Source organism: Oxyura jamaicensis, chromosome 3 (assembly GCF_011077185.1).
Source record: "Oxyura jamaicensis isolate SHBP4307 breed ruddy duck chromosome 3, BPBGC_Ojam_1.0, whole genome shotgun sequence".
In the NCBI taxonomy this organism is placed as follows: domain Eukaryota; kingdom Metazoa; phylum Chordata; class Aves; order Anseriformes; family Anatidae; genus Oxyura; species Oxyura jamaicensis.
In genome coordinates this window covers 32,857,964-32,871,067 of record NC_048895.1, presented here as the reverse complement: position 1 = coordinate 32,871,067, position 13,104 = coordinate 32,857,964, and the positions used below count along the sequence as shown (strand labels likewise).

At 39.0% G+C, this 13,104-nt stretch overlaps 1 protein-coding gene across 9 annotated transcripts in view; it reads left to right on the top strand.

The window, feature by feature from the left end:
* EML4 (EMAP like 4) overlaps window positions 1–5,532 on the top strand; it is a 157,267-nt gene extending 151,735 nt beyond the window's left edge. For all 9 annotated transcript variants that reach the window (XM_035320630.1, XM_035320627.1, XM_035320631.1 and 6 more), the window contains 2 exons: window positions 2,030–2,160; window positions 2,702–5,532. In XM_035320630.1, the coding sequence (XP_035176521.1) occupies window positions 2,030–2,160; window positions 2,702–3,166 (596 nt within the window). In that variant the 3' untranslated portion in view covers window positions 3,167–5,532. The remainder of the gene's footprint in view (window positions 1–2,029; window positions 2,161–2,701) is intronic.
* The last annotated feature ends 7,572 nt before the right edge of the window (window positions 5,533–13,104 follow it).

The following is a 13,104-nucleotide window of genomic DNA, read 5'->3' as shown; positions in this document are numbered from 1 at the left end:
GAAAAGAATATATTTAAACTTCATAGCCAAAATTCATCTTGCTTTAATTTTATTTTGCCTGGTGGTCTGATACCCTTTACAGAATTGTAAAATTATGGACTGGTTCCAAACAAAGACAAGTATTTTCCCATTAAATCAGACAGTGCAGATAAGTCAAGCTAGCAGATATTTGGTGCCTGAAGGTGAAGTCTGCCTTGACCCCTGGGAGAGCTGGCTCAGCGACCCAGCAAAGCCAGGGGCTGCTCACTTTGATGTTCAGGAGAGAAGGTTATGTTTATGGGGTTTTGGTTTTCAGGGTTATGTGTTTTACTGATTCAGCTCTGTGGCAGTATAAGCAGCATCATTGCACTGTTGTCAGCAAAAGAAAGAAGATGGAAGAGCATGGTGGGGATGAGAATAGCTGTCAGTATTACTGCAGTGGCTTAGTGGTATCATCATTCTGCACCCCAAACACTTGAAGTGTTTACTGCACATTTTCCACACTTTTCTCTGAGCAGATTCTTTTGAGAGGCTTACTGCTGGCTAGCAGAATATCTTGAATATTAGTCTTTTTAATCTTACATTAAAAAGAAGAGGAAATAGCATAGCTTTTTGGCACAGCTGCCAAAGGTAATAGCTGAAACTTCAGGAAACTAATTTGAAGTAAATTTATTACTCACATCTGATGACGGTATTTTATAGAGGAATGCAGCAGACAGTAGAATTCATTCATTCTGAGCTACTTGAAAATTCTTTAATATATTTTTCAGATTGATTTCATTAGTTCAAGAGTACTAAAATGTTTCTAAACACTTTCCTTAGCATTTTATGTCTTTAGTAATCCACCTGCCATGTAGTTTATTGGCATTGCAACAAGCGCAGTAAGCTGCCTTGGATACTCTTCAGAGAAAATAAAGTTCTCATTCCATCAGCTGAAGAATGGGAAAAAAACAACAACTTTAAAGTTAAATGTTATTTGCAATTTTGCTTAAAAACAAGTTAGCAAAATGAAGGAGTTTGAAAAAGATAAGGCAGTGCTATGCTGGCAGCTTGTACTGTAGAAAATAGTCAACAGTATGTGTTTTTTCTTCTACCAAAGCCAGTGACTATAAGGGAGGAAGAAATTTTCATATCTCATGATGGACATCCCTCTCAGTCAATCAGACACATTTTTTTTTAACTGGGGGGAAATTGAAGGGTAAAATTCCTCATAACTCCGTAATTAATCAAAAAAAACTTAGTCTAAGCTATAAAATCTGTCATCTTTGGCATATATTGGTATTTTATAATACCTTTTTTATCTTTTATTCAGCCTTTCTCACAGATGTGAATCACCAGTTTTGTAATGGGAATCTCTGAGGTCTTTATTTTTTGTTAAAACTACAGCCTCCCCCATCCCCAAATTATTCAGGGCTGTTCATCCAAGCAATATTGTTATTCTTTTGTCTAGACATATCAGTCTCTCACTCTTTTTTTTCTTTTTTTTCTTTTTAAGTTAAAGGCATATTGAATTGTACTTAAGCAGTTGACAGCACTTTCATCTATGAAACTTGTACAGGCTGGGTTTCTGTGCAAAGTATCATCAATCATCTCCTTTGAATCATGCAAATATTAAAAATTGCTCCAGATTTCAAATAAACAAATAATGAAATACTTCTGCACGATGTACAGTACCTTGGCTTGTTCCATGCTTCAGCATCAGTCTTGCTTTTAGAACGTTTGTGCATGAGTCCAAGTGTTAATTTAACAGTTACCAGTTAAAATAAGCCTTAAGCAAGACTGAGGTTTTCAACAGGAAAAGTTGCAAGCCCAGGAAGGTATCCTGGCCAAGGCTGAGGGTTTGGGAGGACAGAGACTGAGGAAACAGCATTAGACTGGTAAATTACTGCAACATTTAATTCAACACCTGTTCTGTTTTCCAAATGAATGTCTTGTTTACCTTTTGTTATGCTTGTCTGTCACAGCTTTATAGTTTTTACTTTTGTTTAAGGATTCTTTTAAATAGTGTTTAAAACTACCATGACTAAATATCACCTCTGCTCTCTCTTAGGAGTTTGGCCTGAAGGATCAGATGGGACAGACATAAATGCCCTTGTCAGATCACATAACCGAAAAGTGATAGCAGTTGCTGATGACTTTTGTAAGGTCCATCTCTTTCAGTATCCCTGTTCCAAGCCAAAGGTAAGTCTAGACCAGGCTGGTCTATGTGCATCTTTGCATTGAGGGAAGTTTTCCTTGCCAGACACATGTTGCCAGCACAGTTGTTTTGGAACCTGGCAGCCAAATTTGTGAGAAAAGTACTCAAGACAAAAATGTGTTTTTCCCAGTTAAGTTAATATATAGTATATAATATTATATGAAAACACTATATTTATATATATATACACACATAGTATTTATGTATTATGTGAAAAAAAATATATTTATACAAAAGTGACATAACAATTCACATCCTTAAGTTCTGGAGCAGATACTTGACACTTTCTTTTGGCTGGCCTTAGTGTTAAGTCCTTTACTTTTCATGTAAAGATCTAAATCTGTCCCAGGTTACAAGCCTTAAGAAGAGACAATGTGTTGTGGGGGAAAGCCTAAATATAAGTTGGTACTCCTGTGTGACTAAAGGGCTCTTTTGAGGGCTGAACAAAAATATTAGTTTTAGATTTCCATATCCTGTGCTCTTCTGCTTAAGATTGTGATTTTTCTTTCCTGCTTATTTCAATAGGCCCCAAGTCACAAATACAGCGCTCACAGTAGTCATGTGACAAACGTCAGCTTTACCCATAGCGATGGTCACTTGATCTCAACTGGAGGGAAAGACATGAGTATTATTCAATGGAAACTCGTGGAGAAGGTAACTCTACCACAAAATGACATTGTCGTAGACATCGGTGCAACCAAAGTGCCCATCCCTGCCAGTGAAAACGCTGTACAGTCTCCCGCACCTCTCCCACAACCTTTTAGTGAAATGAACCAAAATGAAAGTGCAACTGGCAGCTCTCCAGCTTCCTTGGAGAGCAACTTGGAGCAGTCTGTGGAGGCCAGCGAGGAGCAAAGTGAGGAGCAAAGCGACGGGAGCAGCCTAGATCCTGCCGAGCCAGGCTACGAGGAGCCCTCCAACGAGACGAGTGAGGAGCACAGCGAGTCCACGGTCACTGAAGAGCAGCAAGATAACTCACCAGTGTTGTAACGCTCCCAGCTCAGACCGTTGTTATTTTCCCTGGTGTGCGTGCTTTCATTACAGGGTGAGGGTTCAAATAGGGAGAAGTAGCTGAGATTGGTGACCACTCCAGCTTTTGAGTTTTGGTGAGATTTTTAGTCTGAGCTTCAGTTCAATACGTGGAACCATCCCAAGGGCCTGGCTTTGATGGTTTGTGTCATGATATGGTCAAAGTTAGTAGTGGACATTATCATAGATCCATTTCAGTACTGAAATTGCTGTTAGGAAGTGGCATGAAATACATACTGGAAAAAAGGTTAGCTCTAAGAATTAGCTGAAATAGACCACCTTACCTATGTGAAAGGGCTTTCTGAAAGAACCGAATGGATGGGAAGCACTGAGCAATTCCAGCTGAGAAGTACCATGCTGCTTTTTCCAGGTGCGAAGACAAACAAAAACCAAAAAGTTCTTGGTAGGGCTGTTTTCCTTTGTTTTTTCTTGATGAGAAAAATAGAGGAAAAACAATGCAATGATGCCACGTGTATGGCAATGCCTTCTTGATCTAACACATATGCAATTTTCTAACACTACTAATTCTTAGTGGAGTCTGGACATGCTCACAGTTGGTCTGCCCTGGGTGCTGCTAGTTCTAAGGCAAATCCGATCGAGGAACAGTGTCAGCAGTTCCATTTTTACAGACTGTTTAATAACAGACTAACCAAATACCGGTCTGTTTCACTTTTCATGACCAGAAAGTTGATTTAAACAGTAGGATGCAATTCTCTTCAGAGAATTGCTTGCCTAGAGAGTCTGAAACTTTAGAGAGTCTTTACAGTGACTTTGATGTGAACAGCAGAGAATGCACGGCAAGAACACAGACTTCAGATGGGCTCCAGAGTTAAACTTTAAGCCTTCGAGTAGAACTTGCTCCATCCCTAGTAGGATAAATATAAATACAGTTAACTTAAATTATTAAATTGGTGCTTGGGATTAGTGTATTAAGTTGGTAGTTTTTTTCTTAATTTTTAGAGGTAACTCTAAGATAAACTGCAGTCTTTTTTTTCCTTTTTTTTTCTTGCTCCTTTAGCAGTTGTGATATAAGCATACAGTAATTTAGATGATGTGATTTTCTTTTTTTTCCCCTCCAGACTTGCTGATCAATTTTTGTGATTTTTTTTTTCCACCCTTACCCCCACCACAACCTCTTCCTGGGTTGCTCTAAGCCATGCAGCTCTCATGTGGCTATACCTGGCCAGTTACGGGATATCTTGGCATTTGTTATGCATTTGGAAAGTAATTTTTTTTTTACGAAGTTTGTCAGATAGCTACAGTTTTTTCTTAAGTGCATACGTTTTCTACATTAAAAAGATATAGATTTACTGACAGATATCCATTTCCTATGTACTTGTTTATATTTTGATTACATAGAATTTTCTTTTTTTTTAACTTGCTGCATTGTGCTGGTATTTTAGTTCTTAGTTAGAATATCATGTTTAGATACTTTGGATGAGTTCATAAGTCTTAATTGTGCAAGCGTTTACGTGATTGTGCCATTCCAAAGTGCATCAAAACTGTCATTCCCTTACTAGTATCTTCTCAGGAGAAATGCTACAGATCAGGTATTTAGTCATCATTTGGAAAGATAAAAACAAATGGACTCCCAAAGGACATTTAGAACATTTATATATAAAATATATAAATATATATATACACGCATATATATATATATATAAAAATATCCTCTTGTTTACAACAGTTCAAGAAAACCTCAAAGTAGTTCCCTCCGGATGGAGGGAGATACAGATTCCAAGCAACCCATCTGTTTAAACTGTGCTCTGTACATAGTGTTTTACGGGAGAGCTCTAGTATGCCCGGCTTGCGAATTTGCCAAATAGCAGCAGTGGAAGATAAAGATCAACTCATCAAAGTGTGTGGTTCCAAATGAGGAATATGCTGTAGGTTTAGAAAATAATCCTAGTAAAGGAAAAAGGATTTTAGAGCTAATGAGGCACGGAGCTCTCTGTCATTTTTATGAACTCCACATAAGCAACACATTTCATTTGGAACATCTGTCACCTGGGGTTGCCATGTAAAGTGAGAGTTATATAGTTGTGATATTCTTGTGTTTGTAGTTCAGAAGACTCTACTAATATGCAAAAAGCCTTACAGCTTTCAATTGCTGGCAACTACTGTTTAACAAATAATTAAATCTGTGATCATGGATGGAAATGGGTGGGATTATGTAACTGTAGATGTTTTAGAAAAATAATTGTGAATGAATTTTGATTAAGAGTGTTTCATGTGAAGATGTTTGAGCCATTTCTATCTATCATGCATTCCTGTCTCAAGGCAGAACATTTTGAAGATTAAAAAAATAATAAAATAATCAAAATAAGCGCAGTGTTTTGTTTTTTTTCTGTACTATCCTGGCTCCTTCTGTATGCAAATTGCATGTTGTGATCATGTATGCAATGTCTGGGTCTATGTTAGAAAACAAAGAAAAGAACCTTGTCTAACTTGTGCTTTCTTGATAGGCTCCTGAACTTCATTAAAAAAAAAAAAAAAAAAAAAAAAAAAAAGTTCATTCAGCAGCATGAATAAGGCTGACACTCCTAAATACTGTTCTTGTTTACTTTACAAAAGTTATCTGACATTTCCATTTTCACTGTTGGTTAATAGCCTACTAGCGCTACCCTTCTGCAACTAATTGATGGGCATCATGGGATTACAAATAAGTATTTGTCCTGATGTGCATTGCAGTCTACCATCCGGGGTTCTACATGCTTCTTTAAGTCATGTGAAAAGTACAAACGTATTTTGGAAATAACATGTTTAAGTATTGTGATTCTTCCACGTTCCCAATGGTCTCTGTCCAATTGCAAATGTAGAAGGTCACAATATGCTTCAGTTTCTTAATATATTCCTTGTGAAGGATTCTTAGTCTTTTATAAGGCTTTGAATCATCTCCATTGCTTGCAGCTGGTTTCTGTCATTCACTAAAGGAGGGTGGAGTGGAGAAGAAAGAAACCTCCAAGATAGCCAAATACCTTATGTTTATCCTTGCTTTAAAAAATAAAATTAAAAAAATAATAATAATAATAATGTTGCCACCCCCTGAGTTTGACTGGAAACCTCAGTGATGCTTCTTTTCCACCAAATTGTCAGGAGTATGCAAATCTGAACTGGAGCGACGGGCAGATATCCTAAGGTCATGCTACGCTATTTCCATTCTTGCAATATGCATCTATATCAGAATCATGTCATGGAAAGTTTAATTCAGGTTTTACATATAGAGGGGTATGGATACAATCACATACGGTGTGTTGTCTTGTTGTTGTTATTTTCCTTCCATACACTTTCCAGGATAGTGAGAAAGAAGCTACAGTTGTAGACGGGTAATGATGAACCAAGCATTTCTTAGGTTTGATTTTACTGTAATTCTCATTATAAATATCAGGTTCTCGTGTGTTATGTTCCAGCCTCTTGTTTTTATTCGTCCCAAGAATGCATAGATTCTGGCTCTAATTTTCTTTGAAAATAGAGCAAAATTTAAATTTTGATTGTAACATTCATGACAGTGCACTGTTCAATGTATTTTCTACTTTCTGTCTTACTCCATGAGGTAAGTTATGCCCCTTTTTTCTTTCAGCTCAGTGCAGTATTTCAGTTGAATAATCAGGACAAAAATAAGTAGGAAGTCCTTGTGAAATTTAGCTTGGCTGGGCCAAACAAACAAATTCTCCTTTCCGCTGCCTCATGCCAATGAAATGTTGGTTCCTGGCAATGAAAGGATTAATATTACATGTGATGGATTTTACTTGTGTGATATTTGTGCTGCTTGTTTGCTTTCTTTCTGAACAAGTCCGAGCCCATTGCCTAATCTTTATTTCTGACAGATGGTTTCTGTACTAATACTTTAATCAACTCAGAATGAAAAATTGCTTACAGTAGGATTATACAATTAATGAGAATGGGCAGCATACACATTTTAAACTATTCAGTGTACGCGGCGGTGTATTTGTGTGCGTACACGTATACAAGCATCAAACAGATACGGCTGCTGCATGGAGCAGGGGAAAAAGCCTTCCCAGGAGGATGGCAAGGTGAGAGGGCCAGGGGGTAGGCGCACCGGTTGTACCAGAGCTGTGCTTCCCCTCTCAAGGCCCAGCACCCTCCCTGCAGGTCCAGCTGTGGCCCTCCTTTGGGATGGGCTGAGCTGAAGCTCCTGACACATTCCCTAAAGTGAAAGTTCCCTAAGAGGTGTTTCAGAGTCACAAAGCATTTTATTGGGAAAGCCCCTGGAAGATGTCTGTTAGCCTTGCTACCTTAAACTGACCATAGCCCTCAAGTTCCTCTTTATAAAGACAGAAAAAAAAGCCTTGGATTTGGGAAGCTTGGCTGTCTCCTGGCACAGCTGAGTGCATTCAGGAGTGCTGGGGAGGGAGGGGGTGAAATACACCGCTGAGGAGAGACTCCAGCCACTGGACTCCTGTGGCCACTGAATTAAGGAAGGGGGGGGGGGGGCGGGGGAGTCAGAGCAGAAGCCTATCTTTTATCTGTATGATAAAGGCTGCAAGAGCTTTCAATTCTTCAGTTCTTCTGTAAGGGTTGTTTAGAAAAAATAACAAGTTTGTGGAGAGTTTGTCTGGATTTAATTTTTAATGAATAATTCAGAAAAAAATATTCTTCCAAAAGGTTTTATTAAATATCCCTAAATATGGAGAAAGTCTGTATCTTCAAGTTACCTGTGTGTCCTTGTGATTCAAGGGGTGGGTTTTTCAACCCCATATGCTCTTCTGCAGGGGACTTCTGGGCACTTCCCAGCTCTCCTGAGATACTCTGCAGTCAGAAAAGCCTGTGTGTTGTGAGCAACCTCTGCCATGTACCTCTGGGTCACAATGTCACGTTATTTTGTTGTCTGATAACCACCTTGCTTTGCTGGTTCTTTGGGATTTCTGTAAAAGATATTTTCTATAATTTCTTAAAGCCTGTCTTGATTATATTCAGTTACAGTTTCATTGTCCCTACTTGTTGTTGTTTGTGATAAAGTACCTTTGAGTTAGTTTCTAGAACATGCTTTTGTATGGTGAGCCAAATAAGTGCTCCAGATAGCCCTTGACATGCTATATTCCCTGTTGTGGGACGTTTCAGCAATTTGATGTTTCTGTCATGCACCACTTGTTTCGCAAGCTGACCTTGTTCTGAATCCTCGCTGTCACACAGCCTGCTCTTCGTCCTTTGTGCCTCATCGCCCTTCCAGTCTAACAGCAAGAAAGGTGGCGTTTGCTTATTGCTGACAGTGCTGTTTCAGAACTAATTTCAGCTTCCTTTAAATATGCTATCTTGTCATTCTGGTCGGCGTCTGCACACCCCCTCCCCTCTCCCTCCTCCACAGTTCTATCAAGCATGGGGTCAGTCAGTCCTTCCCTTGGCAATACTTTTTTCCTTTCTGTCTCTCTTTTGTATGTTCACGCTTTCTCTATAACTGCACGTGGGAATGTCACAGAGGAGGAAAGTCCCAAGCCACCTGCATCCAGTAAGGGATGCAGCCTCAAAAGCCAACTATTATGGAAGTGGAATAGTTCCTGGTGTTTTGTATTGTATAAATGAAGATCTGTGTCTGGCACTGCGTGCATGCTGATGGTAGAACTGGGAACTTGATAAACTATGTGTGACTGAGGTAGAAGGAGACCAGAACAGATTTAATGTTATTGCAACATCAGAGGGGCTTGGAGGCTCAGCTGGATCTCAGGAGAAATAAAACAAAATGAACAAACAAACAAAAATCTTCAGCAAAGCAGGCAAAAGGAAAAAAAAAAAAAAAGTTTCAAAGTTTCAATTTGATATAACTTTCAGCATTGCACTGATTCGAAATTTTACATGAAGATTTGGACAACACAGAATTAAGACTGGAGAGAGCAGTCAAAATCTTGTCTGCGCACAGGTACCCAACACTGCTAATGCTAAGCAGATCTTTATCACAAATGTTTAATGTGAAGTGGCTGTATCATAGACCGGGCTCTTGAAAGGATCCTATTTGCACCAAGTTTAGCAAATGTCAAATTAAATGTCAGTTGAGCGTGCAAAGCTGATTTTCTTACATCAAAAGCTGCAATGCATTTTTAGGATTACATATCTCCTAATTTGTGAAGGGCAATCTTGTGGTATTTCTGCCAGCTGGGGGAGAAAAAAATGTGAAACATTTTAAATGGTTGGAAAAGCTTACCTAGGACAGATTTATCAGGACAGGATCCATCCCACACTTTGCCAGGACCATGCGTATACCCACATTAAACTGTGCTTATACTGTAGTATTTTGAGTTAGACTCAGTAATTCCTTAGGAATAAAAATACCCACAAATAAATATCTTCCAGATTATTCTGTCAATGCATGCCTCTGAAATTTCTTTCCCTGAGTACGCCCCTTGCTCTGATAGGTCTTTCTTCAATTATCTATAGTGTTTCTGAATGTTTTTTTCTCTCTCTTTAGGAGACGATAACATTGCAGGCTATTTCCATTAATTAAATCAAACTCTGTCTGTCTAACCATCCAAACCATTTGATGGTTTTCAAATTACCTTCTGAAAATTCAGCTGCCAAGAAAAAGTCATCCTGCTGAAGCTGCAGGTAGAGACCAAACAGGATTGGTTGCGTGTGTATGTATGTAAGTGCACGTACCTAACACACCAGCCAGTGGTGGCCGTGGGCAGCTTTCTGCTCCACAGCAAATGATGGAGGTCCATCAAGGTCTCTTGGTTTTCGTGAGTACTATGCTCAACACTGGTGATATTCTTGGAGCAGTTTCATGTACTTGGATTACTTTCTCCTGGAGCGTTTTCTGTTTAGCAGCAGCACACAGACTATCAAGATCTATGAATTTTTAAGAGAGAAGGGGAAAAAAAAAATGTACTCAGAGTTTTCATTTACTGCCTTGATTTTTACATTTTTTCTTCATTCTCCCACAGATTTAAACACGGTTGACTGGAAATGGGCAAAGGAACTTATGGTCACAAGGTCTGCCACAGGTTTGACCGCAAAGCTTATTCCAGTATTTCCCCCATCTCTCTGGAGTCTGACCAAGGTCATAGATTTTAATGTCACAGACAGTATGAAAGACATTCTGTTTTAGTTCTGTTATAAGGAAAGACCTAGGGAAGCTATGGGTTGTATCCCATTTTGGGCTGTGAATTATTGCCAACTATAACATCTCCTCCTCGCATGTGCTATCTCCTGAGAATCATCCTGTGGGAATAAAGCATTACTCTACAGTAAAGAGCAGGAAGGGTTTTTGTGTGTAGGGGGGAGGGCTGTAGACGGGGAGAACTGCCATAAATGGCTTACTTTACAGTCCAGCTTTTTGGTGATTTGAAAATGTTTCTAGAGACTTGTCTCAACAAAAATTCTGGGAATCAACTCCCAAGTTTTAGACTAGGTACATCTGCAAGAAGTTGCATGCACTGAGAGTTTGGCATAGGGGTACTTTGCTCTGTGCACGTCTTTTCACATCTGTCATGCCGTGTCTCTGTAAAATATGTATTTAATGAAATGTGCAAGAAGTGGAGAGAATGAGAATCATATGTGCAAAGGAATGGGCAAGATCAGCCCAACATGAAACTGTTTTGATATCCTTCATCTGATTTGTTTGTTTGTGTTGTTTGTTTTTTTTCTTTTTCTTTCAAATTTTCAAAGGCCCTCTGTGATGGCTATTCCAGGAAGTTCTCAAGGACTTCCAGTCCACAGTCATTTTCAGGGCAGGCTTGCCTTTAAAAAATAATAAAATTCACCGTTGTTTTCTCTGTCATCCAAAATCAATCAAACTATTGCTGATGGTTTTAAGAAACATCAGGACAGTGAGGTTGCATAGTTACTGAACATAGTAGCGACATAAAGGTGTCATGGTTTTGGCTGGGACAGAGTTAATATTCTTCACAGAGGGTCACAAAATGCTGTATTTTGGCTTTTTGATGAAAATATTGGTGATAACAAACCGATGTTTTAGAGTTTAGCAGTGCTCACACAGCACCAAGGACCTTTCTGCTCCTGGAGCTGCCCTGCCAGCGGGAGGCTGGGGGTGCAGCAGGAGCTGCGAGGGGACACAGCCAGGACAGCTGGCTCAGAGTGACCAGAGGGATGTCCCATACCATGTGGCATCACAATCAGCAATAACAGCTGGGGTAACGATGGAGGAAAGGTGGGGGAGGGTTATGTTTGGAATGATGGTGTTTGTCTTCCAAAGAAACCATTCTGTGTGATGGGCCTTGGAAGTGGCTGAACATCTGCATGTCGATGGGAAGTAGTGAATGAATTCCTTGTTCTGTTTTGCTTGTGCACGACGCTTTTGCTTTATGTAATAAACTGTCTGTCTCAGCCCATGAATTCTCACACTTCTACCTTTCCAATTCTCTCCCCATCCCACCCGGGGACTCTCTCTGAGCGAGAGGCTGGGTGGTGCTGAGCTGGCTACCTGGGCTAAACCACAGCAAAAGGCAATTTCAAACAGTAAGAGCAAACAAAAAACAAGTGCAGTACAGGCACACCATTTTTGTACAGGTATGTAGACATGGTAATTACAGTTACTAGCCTGCAGCAGTTTCTTTGGCTGAGCAACACCAGTAGGTGCTTTTCCTTAACTCTTGAGCACCAGCCCATGACTGTATATGAAGATAATAGCACTTTTTACCTCCTGACCTGTGATACTGCATGGGAACTTGTAATTTTTTGTTGGCATTAATTTGTAAAAACAAAACAAACACAGAAACAAACAAACTCTCCTTATTGTAAAGATGTTGAATAATTACAGGTACCAAATAATTTATAACAAAGTTTACTTGTCCTGCTGCCACAATTCATAATAATAATAATAATAGTAAAGCCTGTCTTGACCAAGATTTGTAAGTGAATATTCATTAGAGATTGTTCAGGTGTGTATGTTCACAGATGCTGTGAATGTTGCATCCACCTTGCATTTCCTCTTGGAGTAGCCCAATGAGTCTTATGGGAAGGCAACGTCATATTGGGCAAATTTTAAGCAAACATTAACAAATATCCATGGAATACATTTATAGATACACACTAAAGATCTGAAATGGAAAGGTGATTCTGAAAGCTAATTAGGGAAAGGAAATGTGCTCTCAGATGACTGACACAAATAACAAAAGAATGGGATTACAACATGGAATTTTCTTAACCATAACAGGCAAATGGTTTCCAAACAATGGTATGGGTGGCTGAGTTGGTTCAGGAATGAATGTGTTCAAGAAAATGATTCTATGTATCTTAGTAATTTGATAGCTGAAAGGAAGGAGAATGCTGTAAAAAGGGGGATTTTGTATGGACGGGTCATCCTACTTTGCTAAGAGTGTGCTCACTCCTACAGTGCATTGCAGACTTAATATTGGTTTTCTGATTCTCATTCTCTAACCTACAAGAATTTGACCTTCTTTGAAAGGGCCTTTGATATTTTAGTAGACAAAAGGCAATGGGAACTATGTTTTGCAATATTTTGTCAAAACTTATTACAAAGCACACTTTCCTAAAGCATTTTCCTCACTGATAGCACTCAATCAAATTTTTCAGTGCTCCTTTTTTCTAGGGACACTAGAATGAGATGTAAAATAATCTAAGTCATGAGATAGTGATCTTAGTATTTGTTGATAATTCTCAGTTTCCAATACTTGTGTTCATCGTGAGTTGTTATATCATTTAAAAAAAAAAAAAAAAAAAAAAAAAAAAAAGCTCACCTTTCAGAAATCATGCCTTCACCATCCACTCAACCCTTCAGGAGACTTGGATTTTATTATTTTGCTTTTCAACCCAATATCTCCCCTCCAACAGGTATTCTGTGACTCTGTATTAGCACTTCCCTTAACACAGAGAAACTGGTATCACTAATTTGATGTTTTTCCTTCAAGGAAACACACTGCAATTGAGGAATTCCTCAACTGCATTGAGGAATTACGAATTCAATC